The sequence below is a fragment of the Passer montanus genome, unplaced genomic scaffold (genome assembly GCF_014805655.1).
Source record: "Passer montanus isolate IOZ18808 unplaced genomic scaffold, ASM1480565v1 scaffold154, whole genome shotgun sequence".
NCBI classification, from domain to species: Eukaryota; Metazoa; Chordata; class Aves; order Passeriformes; family Passeridae; genus Passer; species Passer montanus.
In genome coordinates, this window is record NW_024362494.1 from 74,087 (window position 1) to 90,170 (window position 16,084).

General features: G+C 47.3%; 1 protein-coding gene across 1 annotated transcript; it reads left to right on the plus strand.

The window, feature by feature from the left end:
* Window positions 1–511: 511 nt before the first annotated feature.
* RIT1 (Ras like without CAAX 1) lies at window positions 512–9,072 on the plus strand. The gene is made up of 4 exons (XM_039702111.1): window positions 512–694; window positions 2,832–3,001; window positions 5,175–5,366; window positions 7,619–9,072. Exons 1-4 carry the CDS (start codon window positions 568–570, stop codon window positions 7,847–7,849), a joined length of 720 nt encoding a protein of 239 aa, XP_039558045.1. The 5' UTR covers window positions 512–567; the 3' UTR covers window positions 7,850–9,072.
* The last annotated feature ends 7,012 nt before the right edge of the window (window positions 9,073–16,084 follow it).

A 16,084-nucleotide genomic window follows, 5' to 3' on the forward strand; every position in this document is an offset into this window, starting at 1 on the left:
AGGATGGGGGGATCCCGGGAGGGGGAGGGACGGGGAGGGGGGGGTTCAGGCTGGGGGAGAACTGAAGGGCTGGGACTGTGGGGGTCCCCAAGGATGGGGGGATCCCGGGAGGGGGAGGGACGGGGAGGGGGGGGTTCAGGCTGGGGGAGAACTGAAGGGCTGGGACTGTGGGGGTCCCCAAGGATGGGGGGATCCCCGAGGTTTGGAGCCTGTGGTCAAGGTCGGGGGGGATGTGGGGCTGGGGGAGCCCTGGGGGCTGTGGGGAAGTCCCGGGGCTGGGGGAGCCCTCGGGGATGGGAGGGGGACTGTGGGTCCTGGGAGGTGGAAGGGCTGGGATGGAGAGGGGGTCCGGGGGTCCCCAAGGATCGGGGGACCTGTCCCGTCCTGTCCCGTTGTGTCCCCTGTTCCTGTCCTGTCCCTGTCCCGTTGTCCCTCCGTGCCGTCCCGCGCGGTCGCGCCCCGTTTCCTTGTGTCCCCTCCGAGCCGCCGTGGCGCCGCTCCCCGCGCAGGCGCGGTCGGAGGCGCGGCCGCCATTTGGGAGCGGCCGGGCCGCGCTGAGGGGCGGCCATGGAGCCCGCGGCGCGCCCGGCCGGCGGCGCGGGGCAGCCCCGCGAGTACAAGCTGGTCATGCTGGGCGCGGGGGGCGTCGGCAAGAGCGGTGAGTGCGGGGCTGCGGCCGGGGGGAGCCGCGCTCCCTGACCGGAGCCCCGTTCTGGGCGCGGCGCCGCCGCTCCCGGCGCGGCCCGGCCCTCCCGGGCTGTCCCGGGTGTCCTGGCCGGGCTGTCCCGGGGTATCCCGGCCTGTCCCCATCATCCCCGGCCGCGCTCCGGAGGCCCTCCCGCCTGAGGCCACGGGCGGAGCATCCCCGGGCCGAGGGCAGCCCCGCCTTCGCTTCGCTTTGCTTTGCTCGGTTTGTTTTGCTCGGTGTGCTTTGCTTTGCTGGGTTCGCTTTACTGGGTTTGTTTTGTTTCCCTGGGTTTGCTTTGCCGGGTTTGCTTTGCCGGGTTTGCCTTGTTTCCCTGGGTTTGCCTTGTCTCCCTGGGTTTGCCTTGTTTCCCTGGGTTTGCCTTGTTTCCCTGGGTTTCCCTGGGTTTGCCGTGTCTCCCTGGGTTTGCCGTGTCTCCCTGGGTTTGCCGTGTCTCCCTGGGTTTGCGTCTGTGGGTGTCCATGGATGTCTGTCCCAGTCTGTCCCAGTGTCCCCCAGTCTGTACCAGTGTGTCCCTGTGTCTATCTCAGTCAGTCCCAGTGTGTCCCCAGTCTGTCCTAGTGTGTCCTTGTGTCTATCCCAGTCAGTCCCAGTGTGTCCCAGTGTCTGTCCCAATCAGTCCTAGTGTGTCCCAGTCAGTCCCAGTCCATCCCAGTCAGTCCCAGTGTCAGTCCCAGTCAGTCCCAGTCAGTCCCAGTCCGTCCCAGTCAGTCCCAGTCCATCCCAGTCCATCCCAGTCCATCCCAGTCAGTCCCAGTCAGTCCCAGTCCATCCCAGTGTGTCCCAGTCAGTCCCAGTCCATCCCAGTCAGTCCCAGTCCATCCCAGTCAGTCCCAGTCAGTCCCAGTCCATCCCAGTCCGTCCCAGTCCGTCCCAGTCAGGCCCTGGGGCTGCTCAGCTCTCGCTGTCCCTGCCCAGCTCCAGCCCCTGCTGTGATCAGCTCTTTGCTCTTCACTCTCAGCCCGAGCTGTTCTCTGTGTGGGGGAGGTTGGGAGGGTGGCAGCTCCAGCAGAAACCTGAGCCAGCCCGGGGCAAGGAAAGGGGGGAAAGCCAAATTCTTGCTGAGAATGGGTTCTGAACGTGTGGCAGTGCTGACTGAGAGGGACAGAATGTTTGTGTGCTTATATATTCACAGACAGATCATTTTTATATTGTGTTTATATATTTCTCAGTCCCAGTGTCTGTCCCAGTGTGTCCCAGTGTGTCCCAGTGTGTCTCCAGTCTGTCCTAGTCAGTCCCAGTCCATCCCAGTCCGTCCCAGTCAGTCCCAGTCCATCCCAGTCAGTCCCAGTCCATCCCAGTGTGTTCCAGTACATCCCAGTCAGTCCCAGTCCATCCCAGTCAGTCCCAGTCCATCCCAGTCAGTCCCAGTCCATCCCAGTCAGTCCCAGTCCATCCCAGTCAGTCCCAGTCCATCCCAGTCAGTCCCAGTCCATCCCAGTCAGTCCCAGTCCATCCCAGTCAGTCCCAGTCCATCCCAGTGTGTCCCAGTCCGTCCCAGTCCGTCCCAGTCTCTTGCTGAGAATGGGTTCTGAACGTGTGGCAGTGCTGACTGAGAGGGACAGAATGTTTGTGTGCTTATATATTCACAGACAGATCATTTTTATATTGTGTTTATATATTTACAGACAGATCAATTTTTATATTTTGTTTATATATTTACAGACAGATGAATTTTTATATTTTGTTTCTATATTTACAGACAGATCATTTTTATGTTTTGTTTATATATTTACAGACAGATCAATTTTTATATTGTGTTTATATATTCACAGACAGATCAATTTTTATATTGTGTTTGTATATTTGTAGACAGATCATTTTTATGTTTTGTTTATAATATTTACATATATAACATTTGCATCTATAATGTTTCATCTCTTTTGCTGATATGCATTATAATTCTACGAAGTTATAGATTCTAAGAAATCAGAAGTTTTTGGTGACCAGTTCTTCCCTTGAATCACAGATCTTTCCTGGCTTTGAGGAAAGCAAAATATGATTGTGTCTGACCAAAATAAATGTGTGGGCTGTGGGCACAGGAACATGATTTTTAAATCACGCCAGAACAATTAGAAATTGAACTTGATTGAATTGAAGTAAAGCCCAGGCTGAGGTACTGCAGTGCTGCTGGCAGGCTGGGTGGTCCTGGGGTGGCATTTTCCTTGTGAGCTGATGAGTTCTGTGCTTGTGTCCCAATTCCTGGTGTCTGGGGCTGCAGAGGATGCCTACAAAATCCGGATCCGCATCGACGACGAGCCGGCCAACCTGGACATTTTGGACACAGCAGGACAGGTATGAGCAGCCCCAGGAGGACTGGGAGCAGCTGGGGCAGCCTGGCACGAGCAGGTGGGGAAATGCTGCAGGAAGAATGGTGGGGTTGGTTTGGTTTATTCCAAACTGGGGGCTGGAGCTCTGGCACTGCTCAGCACTGGAGCTTGGCGCTGCTGAACCAGCAACACCTCAAGGAAATCAACAAAATCACCAAAAAAATGAAATATCTACAAGCTAGACTTCCTTCTCTTTCAGTAATTCCAAGAAACTAACTTGTTATCATCAGCTTTAAAAAGTGTTTTTTCAGCATTCAAAAAATACTTCTCAATTTGCCTGTTCAGTTCCAACCATCAATAAAAGAGAATCAATTTGTACACCTATAAAAATAACTCAAATTATAATTACAACCAGACCAAGATTGCTAACTATAGCAAACCAAAACTTTGTAATTATCTATTTACCTTTAAAAAAGATTACTTTAATTAAGCTTTACAAAATTCAAAATATTTACAGAATACATTCTTAAATTTTTCAAATGTTTATTCATTATCTAAGTCACAAATTATTGCAAACAAAATTAAGTTTTAAAGAAAAACCTATCCTAAGTAAACTCTCTTTGTTGCTGTTGCATTGAGGATGGGTGAATAAAGTGACACAAAGACTCCAGGCAAAATCCAGAAGGCAAAATGGAATTTTATTAAAAACTACACAATTTTATAGACAGTTGTGATACAAGCGGACCTGATTAGTGCTCAATTAACACCCCTCACACTCTGGCTAATTAGGAGCAGCACTCTTCTTGTACCTCTTACAAGTAAACAACACCAGCTGCAAAGATTAAGAATTGTTTTAATTCCTTTTCTGAACTTTCCCAGAAGGCAAAATTCAATTTGATTATAAACCACACAATTTTATAGACAGTTGTGATACAAGTGGGCCTGATTAGTGCTCAATTAACACCCCTCAGACCTCTGGCTAATTACAACACCCTTCTTGCACCTCTTAGAAGTAAACAACACCAGATTAGCAAAGATTGTTTGAATTCCTTCTCTGAACTTTCCCAAAACTTCACAGAGCAACACCTGGGGAAGTTTATCTGACTTTCTTCTCTGAGCAGTTCTCAACATCCTCATCTCTTCACTTCAGAAATGAGAGAAAACACAAAAAACCCCCAAAACCAGACACCCAAAACCTGCTGGTAAATCAGTGTCAGTGGGGTTTCTGTGGCAGGGGAGATTTGGGCACCATCCCAAACACATCCTGGTGTTTGGGGTGGGGACTGTGACACCCAGGTGTCACACAGCTGGGTTTGGGGACAAGGTCAGCTTTGGGGAGAAAAGCAGGAGCTCATTATGTGCAAGGTTTTTCTTTTCTTAGCTCTCAGAGAACCCAGCTCACCTGAGACAGCCCAGCTGCCCCAGATGGCATAAAATCAGCAGGATGGCTTCTGAGGAGTGTTGGAAACAGAAAAAGGTCTAATAAAAGACAAAATAACAAAGCTCCTACAGAGAAAAACCAAGCCAGGGCAAGAGGTCCTTGCTCCTGCTAAAACAGCCCACCAAAGGGATTATTTCCTTTGTTCTCTCTTTTGCTAGTGAATTACCCAGGTGGGACCTCCAATTGGGCAGCCCCAGGTCTGAGGTGGAGTCCCAAAGGTCCTGTGAGGTGTCTTTGTACCAAACTGGGAGAGGAATAGCTGGGCTTGTTGCCTTTTTAAGCAAAGAATAATTCAAGTCACTTCATCAAGAGGGGAGCACATCCCTTCAGTTCATGTTGTAATTGAGAATTTGAACTGAAACACCACTGGAGCTGTATGGAACTACAATGCCATTTTGTGTTTGTAGGCAGAGTTCACACCACAAAACACCCACCAAAGGGATTATTTCCTTTGTTCTCTCCTTTTCTAGTGAATTATCTAGGCTGGGCCTCCAATTGGACAGCCCCAGGTCTGAGGTGGAGTCCCAAAGGTTCTGTGAGGTGTCTTTGTACCAAACTGGGAGAGAAACCTCAGGGCTTTTTGCCTTCTTAAGCAGACACAGAGTAATGTGGTCACTCCATCAACAGGGGAGCGCATCCCTACAATTCCATTTGTAATTGAAAATTTGAAAATACGAGCTAAAGTACCACTGGAGCTGCATGGAACTAAACCAGCACTGGAGCTGCATGGGACTGCCATGCCCTGTTGTGTTTGCAGGCCGAGTTCACAGCCATGAGGGACCAGTACATGCGGGCAGGAGAAGGGTTCATCATCTGCTACTCCATCACGGACCGGCGCAGCTTCCACGAGGTGCGCGAGTTCAAGCAGCTCATCTACCGCGTGCGCCGCACCGACGACACGCCCGTGGTGCTGGTGGGCAACAAGTCTGACCTGAGCCAGCTGCGCCAGGTGAGCCCCCTGGCTGTGCCCGGGGGGTGCAGGGGGACAGGGGGGTGATTGCCGTCCTGTTTTGGTGGGGTTTGTTGTTTCCGTGGTGGTTTCACGGTGAAAACGGCAATCACAGGAGTGAGGTTGTTGGGCTGTGTGTTCCCTGTTGGGAGCCTGGTTACTGAGGATTTGAGACTCTCTGTGCTGGCAGAACAAGAGAAAACCGCATTTGACCTGAAGCCTTCCAAAACTGATTAATAAAACTGAGGTTAGGAGTGTGTAGTTTGAATAGAAGTGTGTAATATCACATGGTAAAGAACTTAGAGTTTAAGAGAAACATAGTCTTTTGGAACCATACGTTCTGAGAATTTGAGACATTTCATGCTGACAGAGCAGGAGAACACTGCATTTGACCTGAAGCCTTCCAAAATGGAATGATCGGGAGCGGTGGTGGTTTCACGGTGAAAACGGCAATCACAGGAGTGAGGTTGTTGGGCTGTGTGTTCCCTGTTGGGAGCCTGGTTACTGAGGATTTGAGACTCTCTGTGCTGGCAGAACAAGAGAAAACCGCATTTGACCTGAAGCCTTCCAAAATTGATTAATAAAACTGAGATTAGGAGTGTGTAGTTTGAATAGAAGCATGTAATATCACATGGTAAAGAACTTAGAGTTTAAGAGAAACATAGTCTTTTGGAACCATACGTTCTGAGAATTTGAGACATTTCATGCTGACAGAGCAGGAGAACACTGCATTTGACCTGAAGCCTTCCAAAATGGAATGATGAAATTGAGATTAGGAGTGTGTAATTTGATTAGAAGTGTGTAATATCACAGTAAAGAACTTAAAGAGAAACAGAGTCTGTTGGAACCCTGTCACTGAGAATTTGAGACTGTGTCTCTCAGGTACCGAGGCCCAAGAGAAAACTGCATTTGACCTGAAGCCTTCCAAAATGGAATGATGAAACTGAGATTAGGAGTGTGTAATTTGAATAGAAGTGTGTAATATCACGTGGTAAAGAATTTAGAGTTTAAGAGATACAAAGTCTTTTGGAACCCTAGGTTCTGAGAATTTGAGACATTCCGTGCTGACAGAACAAGAGAACACTGCATTTGACCTGAGGCTGTGGAGAATACATTCTGAGAATTTGAGACATTCCGTGCTGGCAGAACAGGAGAACACTGCATTTGACCTGAAGCCTTCCAAAATGGAATGATGAAATTGAGATTAGGAGTGTGTAATTTGATTAGAAGTGTGTAATATCACAGTAAAGAACTTAAAGAGAAACAGAGTCTGTTGGAACCCTGCTGGAATGATAAAACTGAGATTAGGAGTGTGCAGTTTGAATAGAAGTGTGTAATATCACGTGGTAAAGAACTCGGAGTTTAAGAGAAACAGTCTGCTGGAGCCCTGACCAGGATGTGCACTCATTTCCAGGTGTCCAGGGAGGAAGTGTGCAGTTTGATAGAGTGTGCAGTTTGACTAGAACTGTGTTATATCACGTGGTGAAGAACTTAGAGTTTAAGAGAACAGAGTCTGCTGGAGCCCTGACCAGGATGTGCACTCATTTCCAGGTGTCCAGGGAGGAAGGCTCTGTCTTAGCACAGGAAACCTTTGAGATGAGTGGAAACGTTCTGTGTTAGGGCTTGGAGTGTTCATACAGAGGGACAGAGAGAAAATAGGGAAAGGCAAAGGAATAAACATGAGGGGTTTGGCTTCCCTGACCAGGGTGTGCTGTGGTATTCAGGTATCCAAGGAGGAAGGCTCTGCCTGAGCACCGGAGACCTTTGGAGCTGCGTGGAAGCGATCTGTGCTTGGAGCACAAAGGGGAAAGGCAAAGGAGTAAATTCCCGGGTTTGGCTTGCAGGTTTGGAAGGGGTTTGAGCAGGCTGTGCTGTTGTTTTGCAGGTGTCCAGGGAGGAAGGGGAGGAAGGCTCTGCCCTAGCAGGGGTGGAATCAATCCTCTGGAAACCTTTGGAGCTGGGTGGACGCAATGTGTCCCTTGGAGCAGAGGAACAGAGAGCAAAACAGGGAAAGGAGAAGGAATAAATTGCTGGGGTTTGGCTTCCCTGACCAGGGTGTGCACTCATTTCCAGGTGTCCAGGGAGGAAGGCTCTCTCTTAGCAGGGGTGGAATCAATCCTCTGGAAACCTTTGGAGCTGGGTGGAAACAAATCTGTGCTTGGAGCACAAAGGGGAAAGGCAAAGGAGTAAATTCCCGGGTTTGGCTTGCAGGTTTGGAAGGGGTTTGAGCAGGCTGTGCTGCTGTTTTGCAGGTGTCCAAGGAGGAGGGCTGTGCCCTGGCCAGGGAGTTCAGCTGCCCCTTCTTCGAGACGTCGGCGGCGTTCCGCTTCTTCATCGACGACGTGTTCCACGCGCTGGTGCGCGAGATCCGCCGCAAGGAGCGCGAGGCCGCCATGGCCCTGGAGAGGAAATCCAAGCCCAAAAGCAGCGTCTGGAAAAGACTCAAGTCCCCCTTCAGGAGGAAGAAGGATTCAGTCACTTGAGGAGCAAGTTTCCCTGCGGATCAGGACAAAGCTGTGGCCTTGTGCAGCCGGCAGAGCTCGGTGACACGCTCAGGGGCTGGGTGGCACCTGAGGGGACTTGGTGAGGGAGTGCCTGACCCTGCCCACTGTTTTTGTTTAGAACCATGTTGCCTTGATTCTGGGGGCTGAACTTCAGACCCAGTGACAGTTGTCCTTTGTTTGTTGTCATTTTTTTTTACTGGACCCAGCCACCAAGGCCCTCGGGTTGGTGGCCCTGCACTTTGGAGTGTTTGTCCTTGTCACAGTGCCCTGGGAGCTGAACTGTGCAAAACATTGCTGGAGTTGGACCCAGCCTCTCTGAACCTGTGGTTTTCCCAGCTGGAAAAGAGGATCTTGCTGCTCAGCCTACAGTGTGAGGGGCTGAACAAAGTGTCATGGCCTTGGGCTCACAGAATTCCTTGTGTCCTCATGGATCAGATTTTTTCCAGGAAAATGGACATGGAATCCTCGTGTGCAAGTTCATCCAAGTGATCAGTGCTGGAGGTGGGATGTAAACAAGCCAGAGTCACAGACTTCACCTGGAAAGGCCTCTGGGCTCAGTGCCCTGGCCCCAGGCTGCCACCCAGAGCAGAGCATGCAGTGCCACAGTGACTCCACCACCTCCTGAGCAGCCCCTTCCTGCCAGATCCCACCCCTTGGTCCTAAAGGCAGCAGTGCAGGGACACCAAGGTGGGATTGTCCTCTGCCCCAGCCCTGCAGTGGGGTGTGCTGGAGGAACCCCAGCTTGGAGCTCCTGCCTGTCCCAAACCCTGCTGGGAAGGGGGCACTGCCTTGGTCAGTCACTTCTGTGCCATCCCGGAGGCAGCAGTGCCTTTGGGGAGGTGTTTCCCAGAGAAAATGGCTGAGCTGAGGCTCTGGAGCCAGAGCTGCCCTTCCCTGCTGCTGCTGAGGCTCTGCCAGTGCCACGGCAGGGAAACTGAGGCACAGCAGCTCTGAGCTCACCTGGGCAGGTGAGCCAGGTCCCTGTGGTGCTCCCAAAGAAGATTTTGTGGTGAGGCAGATCCTCCCCATGTGGGGGCACTCTGTGCCCTGGAGCTGATTTGATTTCCCAGAGTTTTGGGGGCAGTGCCTGGAGCTGGTTTGATTTTCTGGATTTTCCAGAGTTCTGGGAGCAGTGCCTGGAGCTGGTTTGATTTTCTGGGTTTTCCAGCACTTTGGGAGCAGTGCCTGGAGCTCCTCTGGATTTTGCTGGGTAAGAACAGCACAGATCCCAGCTGGCTCGCAGTTCAGGGACACCAAGGTGGGATGGTCCTCTGCCCCAGCCCTGCAGTGGGGTGTGCTGGAGGAACCCCAGCTTGGAGCTCCTGCCTGTCCCAAACCCTGCTGGGAAGGGGGCACTGCCTTGGTCAGTCACTTCTGTGCCATCCCGGAGGCAGCAGTGCCTTTGGGGAGGTGTTTCCCAGAGAAAATGGCTGAGCTGAGGCTCTGGAGCCAGAGCTGCCCTTCCCTGCTGCTGCTGAGGCTCTGCCAGTGCCACGGCAGGGAAACTGAGGCACAGCAGCTCTGGGCTCACCTGGGCAGGGGCCAGCCCCTTGTGGTGCTCCCAAAGAAGATTTTGTGGTGAGGCAGATCCTCCCCATGTGGGGGCACTCTGTGCCCTGGAGCTGATTTGATTTCCCAGAGTTTTGGGGGCAGTGCCTGGAGCTGGTTTGATTTTCTGGATTTTCCAGAGTTCTGGGAGCAGTGCCTGGAGCTGGTTTGATTTTCTGGGTTTTCCAGCACTTTGGGAGCAGTGCCTGGAGCTCCTCTGGATTTTGCTGGGTAAGAACAGCACAGATCCCAGCTGGCTCACCCAGACCTGCCTAAAAGGAATTTCTCTGAGCCAAGTTCAGAGAAAGATTCCAGCAAATTCTCTGGAATCCTTCAGGGTGGAAGAGCTGGTCAGACTGGAGGAACAGATCCTGATCCCTCCCAGACTGAAATCCCAGGTGTGAAAGGGTTGGTGAAGGAAGTGAGGATTTAAAAAAATAAAAAAATATATATATGTGTGTGTGTGTGTGTAAAAACCTCCTTATTACCTAAAATAGGGCTGGAAATCCTGTGCCTGTTGGTTTGAAGAATAATTTCTTTCTGGAAAACTTCAACAAAAGACAAGTGTGGTATTTTATATTTGCTTTGTGATGAGCTGAGCATTTAAATTGGTTTCCATTTCATCTCCTCCCAGTGCCACGCTGCTCTGGCAGCAATCACAGCCTCAAAAAATGGCTTGGAAAATTCAGATTGAATCAAAAAACGACTGAGGAGAATCCAGCTTGTTCAGAATTTCAGACTCTTCCTGAGCAGCCATCACTGATGTTCTCATTTTTGGATTAAGAGCTGTCTGAACCTCAGATAAAAGGCCAAGAACTGGAGGAGGAAGGAGCTGGGAAGAGGCTCTGAGGCATCTTTGGCTCTGTCAGGTCCAGAGCCAGGCCCTGATGCTGATGATGAATTTTTTCTTTTCCTTCAAATCCCATCAGCTGGAGGAGCCTGGCAGAGGAAAACAGAACCATTTCCACCCCTAAAAAATGGAATTTTGTACCTTGCCTGAGTCCTGCAGTGCAGTTTAGGTGTTTACTAATTCCTGTTGCTTCTAGAATTCATAGAGCAGAAGAGCAGCCAGCACTTTTTGGTTTTTATTTCACACAGTGTTATTCAGAGTTTTATTTTTTGCCTTGTATAAATTTGTACACAGAACATTTGTTTTATTTGACACAATAAATATAATTTTGAGTACAAACCTTTGCATGGGATGGCTCAGTCTGTGGTGGGGGTGCTGAGGGAGGAAATTCATTGTGGGCTTGTAAATTTGGGGGGAAAATGGCATTTTTTGGTGCAAAGCCTAAAAAGTCTGTGAGTCTGGTGCTAATTTGTTGAAATATGAACATTTTCCACCTTTTTTGTTTTTCTTTGTGGTGATTTTCCAAGGAGGGCTGGAGGAGCCTTTTTCTGACCCAGAGATGGGGCAATTGAGGGGCATTTTAAAAACTTTTATTCTGTTTTTAGTCTCACGTGAAGGGTGAGACAATACAAATATTATAATTCACACTCTCACAATCAAAATCCTACAATTTCTTAAATTAAATACATTTTAAGTGTTTCTTAATCTATCACCTCTGATTACTCTATATTAAAAAAACCTTAAAACCAATCATCTAAAATTACCTCTGGTAAATCTTTGCTACAATACACCTTTCATATTTCTATATTTCCAGAATTATTTAATCTTCTTTACAAAACTATCCTTTAAAACTTATTTTTAATTCCATTTCTCTCTCAATGTCTATCTTATTCTATAAAATTTCTAAATTAATATTTCTTATCTCCATGTTTAGATATAAATACATGAAAATACCAAATATATAAATCTTCTATCAGGTTTTTAAAATCTCTCTCTGAAATAATTCTCCTTTGGAGTCCTCATGTGGGCACAATGTTTGATTTATTTAGGAATACAGATATTCTCTGCAAAAAATATCAGAAATTATTTAAAATAAAGCAGGAGGGTCTTTCTTGGCTTTTGTTTTGGGATTTTTCCCAATTCCTGACTGGTGGATTGGGTCTTTTCCTGATCTAGAGATGGGGTAGCTGAGGAGAATTTAAAAAAACTTTTATTCTATTTTTAGTCTCATGTGATATGTGAGACAAAATATAATAAAATATAATAAAATATAATAAAAACATAAATATAGAAAACATAAATAGAACTTACAAATATCTATAAAATATTGCATATTTTATATTAAATATAAAATGGAATATGAAAGTAAATAGTTTAAATTTTATTTTTATATTCTTTTTATAGTTCATTAAATTTTTTTATATATATATATATTTAATAAATTTATTTTTAAAATTTCTGTTCCACAGGGGCCCCTGCTGGAATTCTCTTCAGAACCCAAACCCTCGGGTTTGGGGCTCCAAAATGTGAAGAGCACATGTGTCAGAAATGACACAGACAAATGAGTGACACACTCCAAGCATTCTCAAAAGACTAATTTAAAAAAAAAATTAAATTTTTTAAAAATTTTTTAAAAATGTTATATTCTAGTTGAGTTCTGCTTGGTAAAAACATCTTTTTGTGTGAGGTGGGTTTTTTCTGGGTAAGCCATGAAAACAACAGAGCCTGAGCCTTCCCAGGTGAGGGCTCAGGAGCCCTTTTCTTCTGCACGGGGATCTGTGGGGCAGACAGGATCTGTGGGGCACAGGGGATCTCTAGGGCAGGATCTGTGGGACACAGGGGATCTATGGGGCAGGATGGATTTATGGGGCAGGATTTCAGGATCTATGGGACACAGGGGATCTATGGGGCAGGAGGAATCTATGGGGCAGTCAGGATCTATGGGGCAAGATTTCAGGATCTGTGGGGCAGGATTTCAGATCTATGGGGCAGGATTTCAGGATCTATGGGACACAGGGGATCTATGGGGCAGGAGGAATCTATGGGGCAGTCAGGATCTATGGGGCAGGATTTCAGGATCTGTGGGGCAGGATTTCAGGATCTATGGGGCAGGGTTTCAGGATCTGTGGGGCAGGAGGATTTCAGGATCTGTGGGGCAGAACGCTCTGCATGCAGACCCCGAGAATGGAAGCGAGTTTCGCTACAGAAGAACCTTTCCTGTCGCGCGTCCGTCCCTCCCGACAGTGGGAAGGGAGCTGCGGCCGAGCTTCCATGCTCCCCACGAAACCGTTCCTCTTTTCACGCCTGGGGAGCCCATTCTGGTCACGCTTTTTTCTTGCTTTTCCTTCTCTTTTTATGATGCAAATCCTTTTGTTTCTGGGCGGCTGAACGGGGTAAGAACCTGAAACCCGCGGGTTTTGAAAGGCTGGACGCAGGAGTCCAGCAGAGAAGGGTGAAGGGAGATTCCCTTTCAATTCCCCTTTCCATTTCCCTTTCCATTTCCCTTTCAATTCCCCTTTCCATTTCCCTTTCCATTTCCCTTTCAGTTTCCCTTTCACATTCTGCACAAGAAGCAGCAGATAATCAGTGATTGAATCGTTTCAGCCAACGGCTCAACAACCCTGATTATTTCCCTGATAAACTCATTAGAAGTGTTTATAAATCACTGAAAGGGACGGAGCATCCCGATCAGCCGCGGTGAGATGTGGAAATGAAGGGGAAATACCAGCGTTAAATAAACTCTGTGTTTGACTGGGCAGCAGCTTTGAATGTCTGCCCAAAAATCCCAGGCTGGCTTGGGTGGGAAGGGCTTAAGTAAAAAGTAAAGTAAGGCTTAAGTAAAAAGAATTAGCACAGAATTATGGAATGGTTTAGGTTGAAATGGACCTCAAATCCACAGAATTATGGAATGGTTTAGGTTGAAATGGACCTCAAATCCACAGAATTATGGAATGGTTTAGGTTGAAATGGACCTTAAATCCCACCCAGTGCCACCTTCCCCTGTCCCAGGCTGTTCCAAACCCGGTCCAGGCTGGCCCTGGGCACTGCCAGGGATCCAGGGCAGCCCCAGCTGCTCTGGCACCTGCCCACCCTCCAGGGAGGAATTCCTGCCCCAAATCCACCCCAAACCTCCTCTCTGCCAGCTGGAAGCCGTTCCCTGGGTCTGGCACTGCAGGTTTTTATAAATAATCTCTCTCCATCCTCTTGCTTGGCTCCTTCAGGATGGTGACCCCAAACCCTCCTCTCTTCCAGACCTGCTTTAATTCAATATTTAATGTGCCAGGATTCTGTGGCACTTCTTTGTCCCACTGAGGTTTATTCTGTGTGTGAATTAAATGCACTTTTCCAGCAGAAATGCATATTTATGGAAGCAAACCCTCGGGGTGTTCAGGGCTGGTTGTTGCCCACGGTCACACACGGCACAGGCAGCAAAATTAAAGTGATTTAATTTTTATTTGCACGCTCAATGTGCATTAACAAATTCAACATACAAGGTAGCATTACAGAATGTAGGTTAGCTTATAGCATTATGCAGTTTCACACAGGTTGAGTTAGGTTTTTTTGCCTTTTATTCTTTTTTTATTATTATTTTTTTCCACACAAAGTTGTAACTGTCCAAGTTCATTTTACAATAGAAGACACAAGGTAAAGAATAACCACACCTGGGAGATTTTACAGTGAGTCTGCTGTCACTTACTGTCTATTTTATGTTTTAAAAAATATATATCTGCACATTTTCAGTTTCCTATTATTCCAGAAGAGTGTTGGAGCTACTCCTACCTGCCCAATAACCTAAATCTATTTACCCTGAGCATGTTTCCTTGACAAGAAATTCATCTTTCCTTTGCGACTAAAGGAATCTTAAGATCATCTAGGCTTAACCATGCTTTTCACACCAAGGGGAGAAGGGGATTTTGTTGCTGCTGTTGGTCCTGGTCAGATCTTTGGAGTGGTGGTGGAAAGCACGTGCTGAGGAAAAGTTGCTTGAATTGCAGCAACACAATTGCTTAGTGCAAAAAAATCAGGATTGAAAGAGATTTACAGCAATTTCCAAAGGGGGGAAACTCATTCTCTGAGCCACAGAGTCTGAGCCAGAAAGAGTTTAAGACACGGATAAAATTCACCACAACCTCACTGATAAAATCCTCTACAACCTCAGGCAGAAATCCTCACCATGGGGATGGGGGAGGGGAAATCCACGTTTGGTTCTGCTGGGAAATGGAGCCCCAGCCTGGGAGGGAGAATCACTCATTTTGTGGGGGAGAAAAATCAGCTTTCCAAAAAGAAAGGAGATGCCAAAGTGGGGGCAGTGGGAAAGTGCCCTGGGGACCAGGAGAGCCTGGCTCAGTTATTCCCATTTCAGGGCAGAAAAGCTGAAAAGGATCATTTTAACAACAGGGATCTAAAACTCAGCAGTCCAGTCCTTTAAGTAGTTAAATGATCTTAATTTTTAAAAGATTTATTCTGTTATTTGCATTCCTGTTTGCATCCCAGAGGGCTCAGAGCAGCCTGGGAGCAACCAAAGATTTTCCTGGGGCTGTTGAGGAGCCTCTCTGCAACCCCAGTTCTGCTTCTCCATCTGCACTGGAGAGCCCAGAACAGTTTTAATTATAATTATCCTCCTCAATTCACCAGCACTGGTTACCATGAACGACCTGCTGCCCCCTTACCCGTGCCCTGGCTGGCTGTGAGCACGGGCAGCATTTCAGACTGCCCCAAACTCCAGCTCTGGCACGTTTTCAGTGCCTGTTTTGGGAGCTGTCCTGTGCTTTGGGTGACTCCAGGATCATTTCTGGTCAAACTGACTCCAGCATGGATGAAGGGCAGTTTGTCACCACGGCACGGACAAGCTCTGCCTCCAGGACCTTTGCCTAGCTCAGCTTTGTGCTGCCATTAAACAGAAATTATCAGGAATCATCAGAAAATGATCAGGAATGATCAGAAATTATCAGGAATTAATTGTGAGAAATTAGCATAAATTATCAGGAATTATCAGGAATTAATTATCAGGAATTATCAGGAATGATCAGAAATTATCAGGAATTAATTGTCATAAATTATCAGGAATTATCAGGAATTAATTATCAGGAATTATCAGAAAATGATCAGGAATGATCAGAAATTATCAGGAATTAATTATCAGGAATTATCAGAAAATTACCAGGAATGATAATAAATTATTAGGAATTAATTGTCAGAAATTTTCATAAATTATCAGGAATTAATTATCAGAAATCATCAGAAAATGATCAGGAATGATCATAAATTATCAGGAATTAATTGTCAGAAATTATCATAAATTATCAGGAATTAATTATCTGAAATCATCAGAAAATGATCAGGAATTATCAGAAATTATCAGGAATTAATTGTCAGAAATTAGCGTAAATTATCAGGAATTAATTTTCAGGAATAATCAGAAAATGATCAGGAATTAATTGTCAGAAATTAGCGTAAATTATCAGGAATTAATTATCAGGAATTAATTTTCAGGAATGATCAGAATTTGCTGTGTAATGTTTAAAAGTTTCCTTAGCAGTCACATCAGTGTTTGGGGTTTTCTGAGCCCTCCATGCAGAGAGAGGAGTCAATTAAATTAAATTAAATTAAATGAAAGGAAACTGAGCAGGATTTCCGCAGCTCCCACGGGCTGTGTGGCCCCCGGTGGCGAAAGCACCGGGATCAGTGTGTTGGGGTTTGGCTTCGGGAGCAAGCCTGCATTTGTGGCCCCACGGCGAGGATTTCGGTGCCTGCAGGCCAGTGCCACCTTCCCTGGATCCTCCCTTCGTGCCAGTGCAGACCCCGAGGCGGCTGGG

Excerpts from the sequence above, each read along its gene's own strand:
- RIT1 (XM_039702111.1), top strand. The coding sequence starts at position 568 with ATGGAGCCCGCGGCGCGCCCGGCCGGCGGCGCGGGGCAGCCCCGCGAG. Across the intron at positions 695-2,831 it reads GGCCGGGGGGAGCCGCGCTC|TGCTGCTGGCAGGCTGGGTG; the intron begins CCTGACCGGAGC and ends GAGGTACTGCAG. Across the intron at positions 3,002-5,174 it reads TTTTGGACACAGCAGGACAG|GCCGAGTTCACAGCCATGAG; the intron begins GTATGAGCAGCC and ends TTGTGTTTGCAG.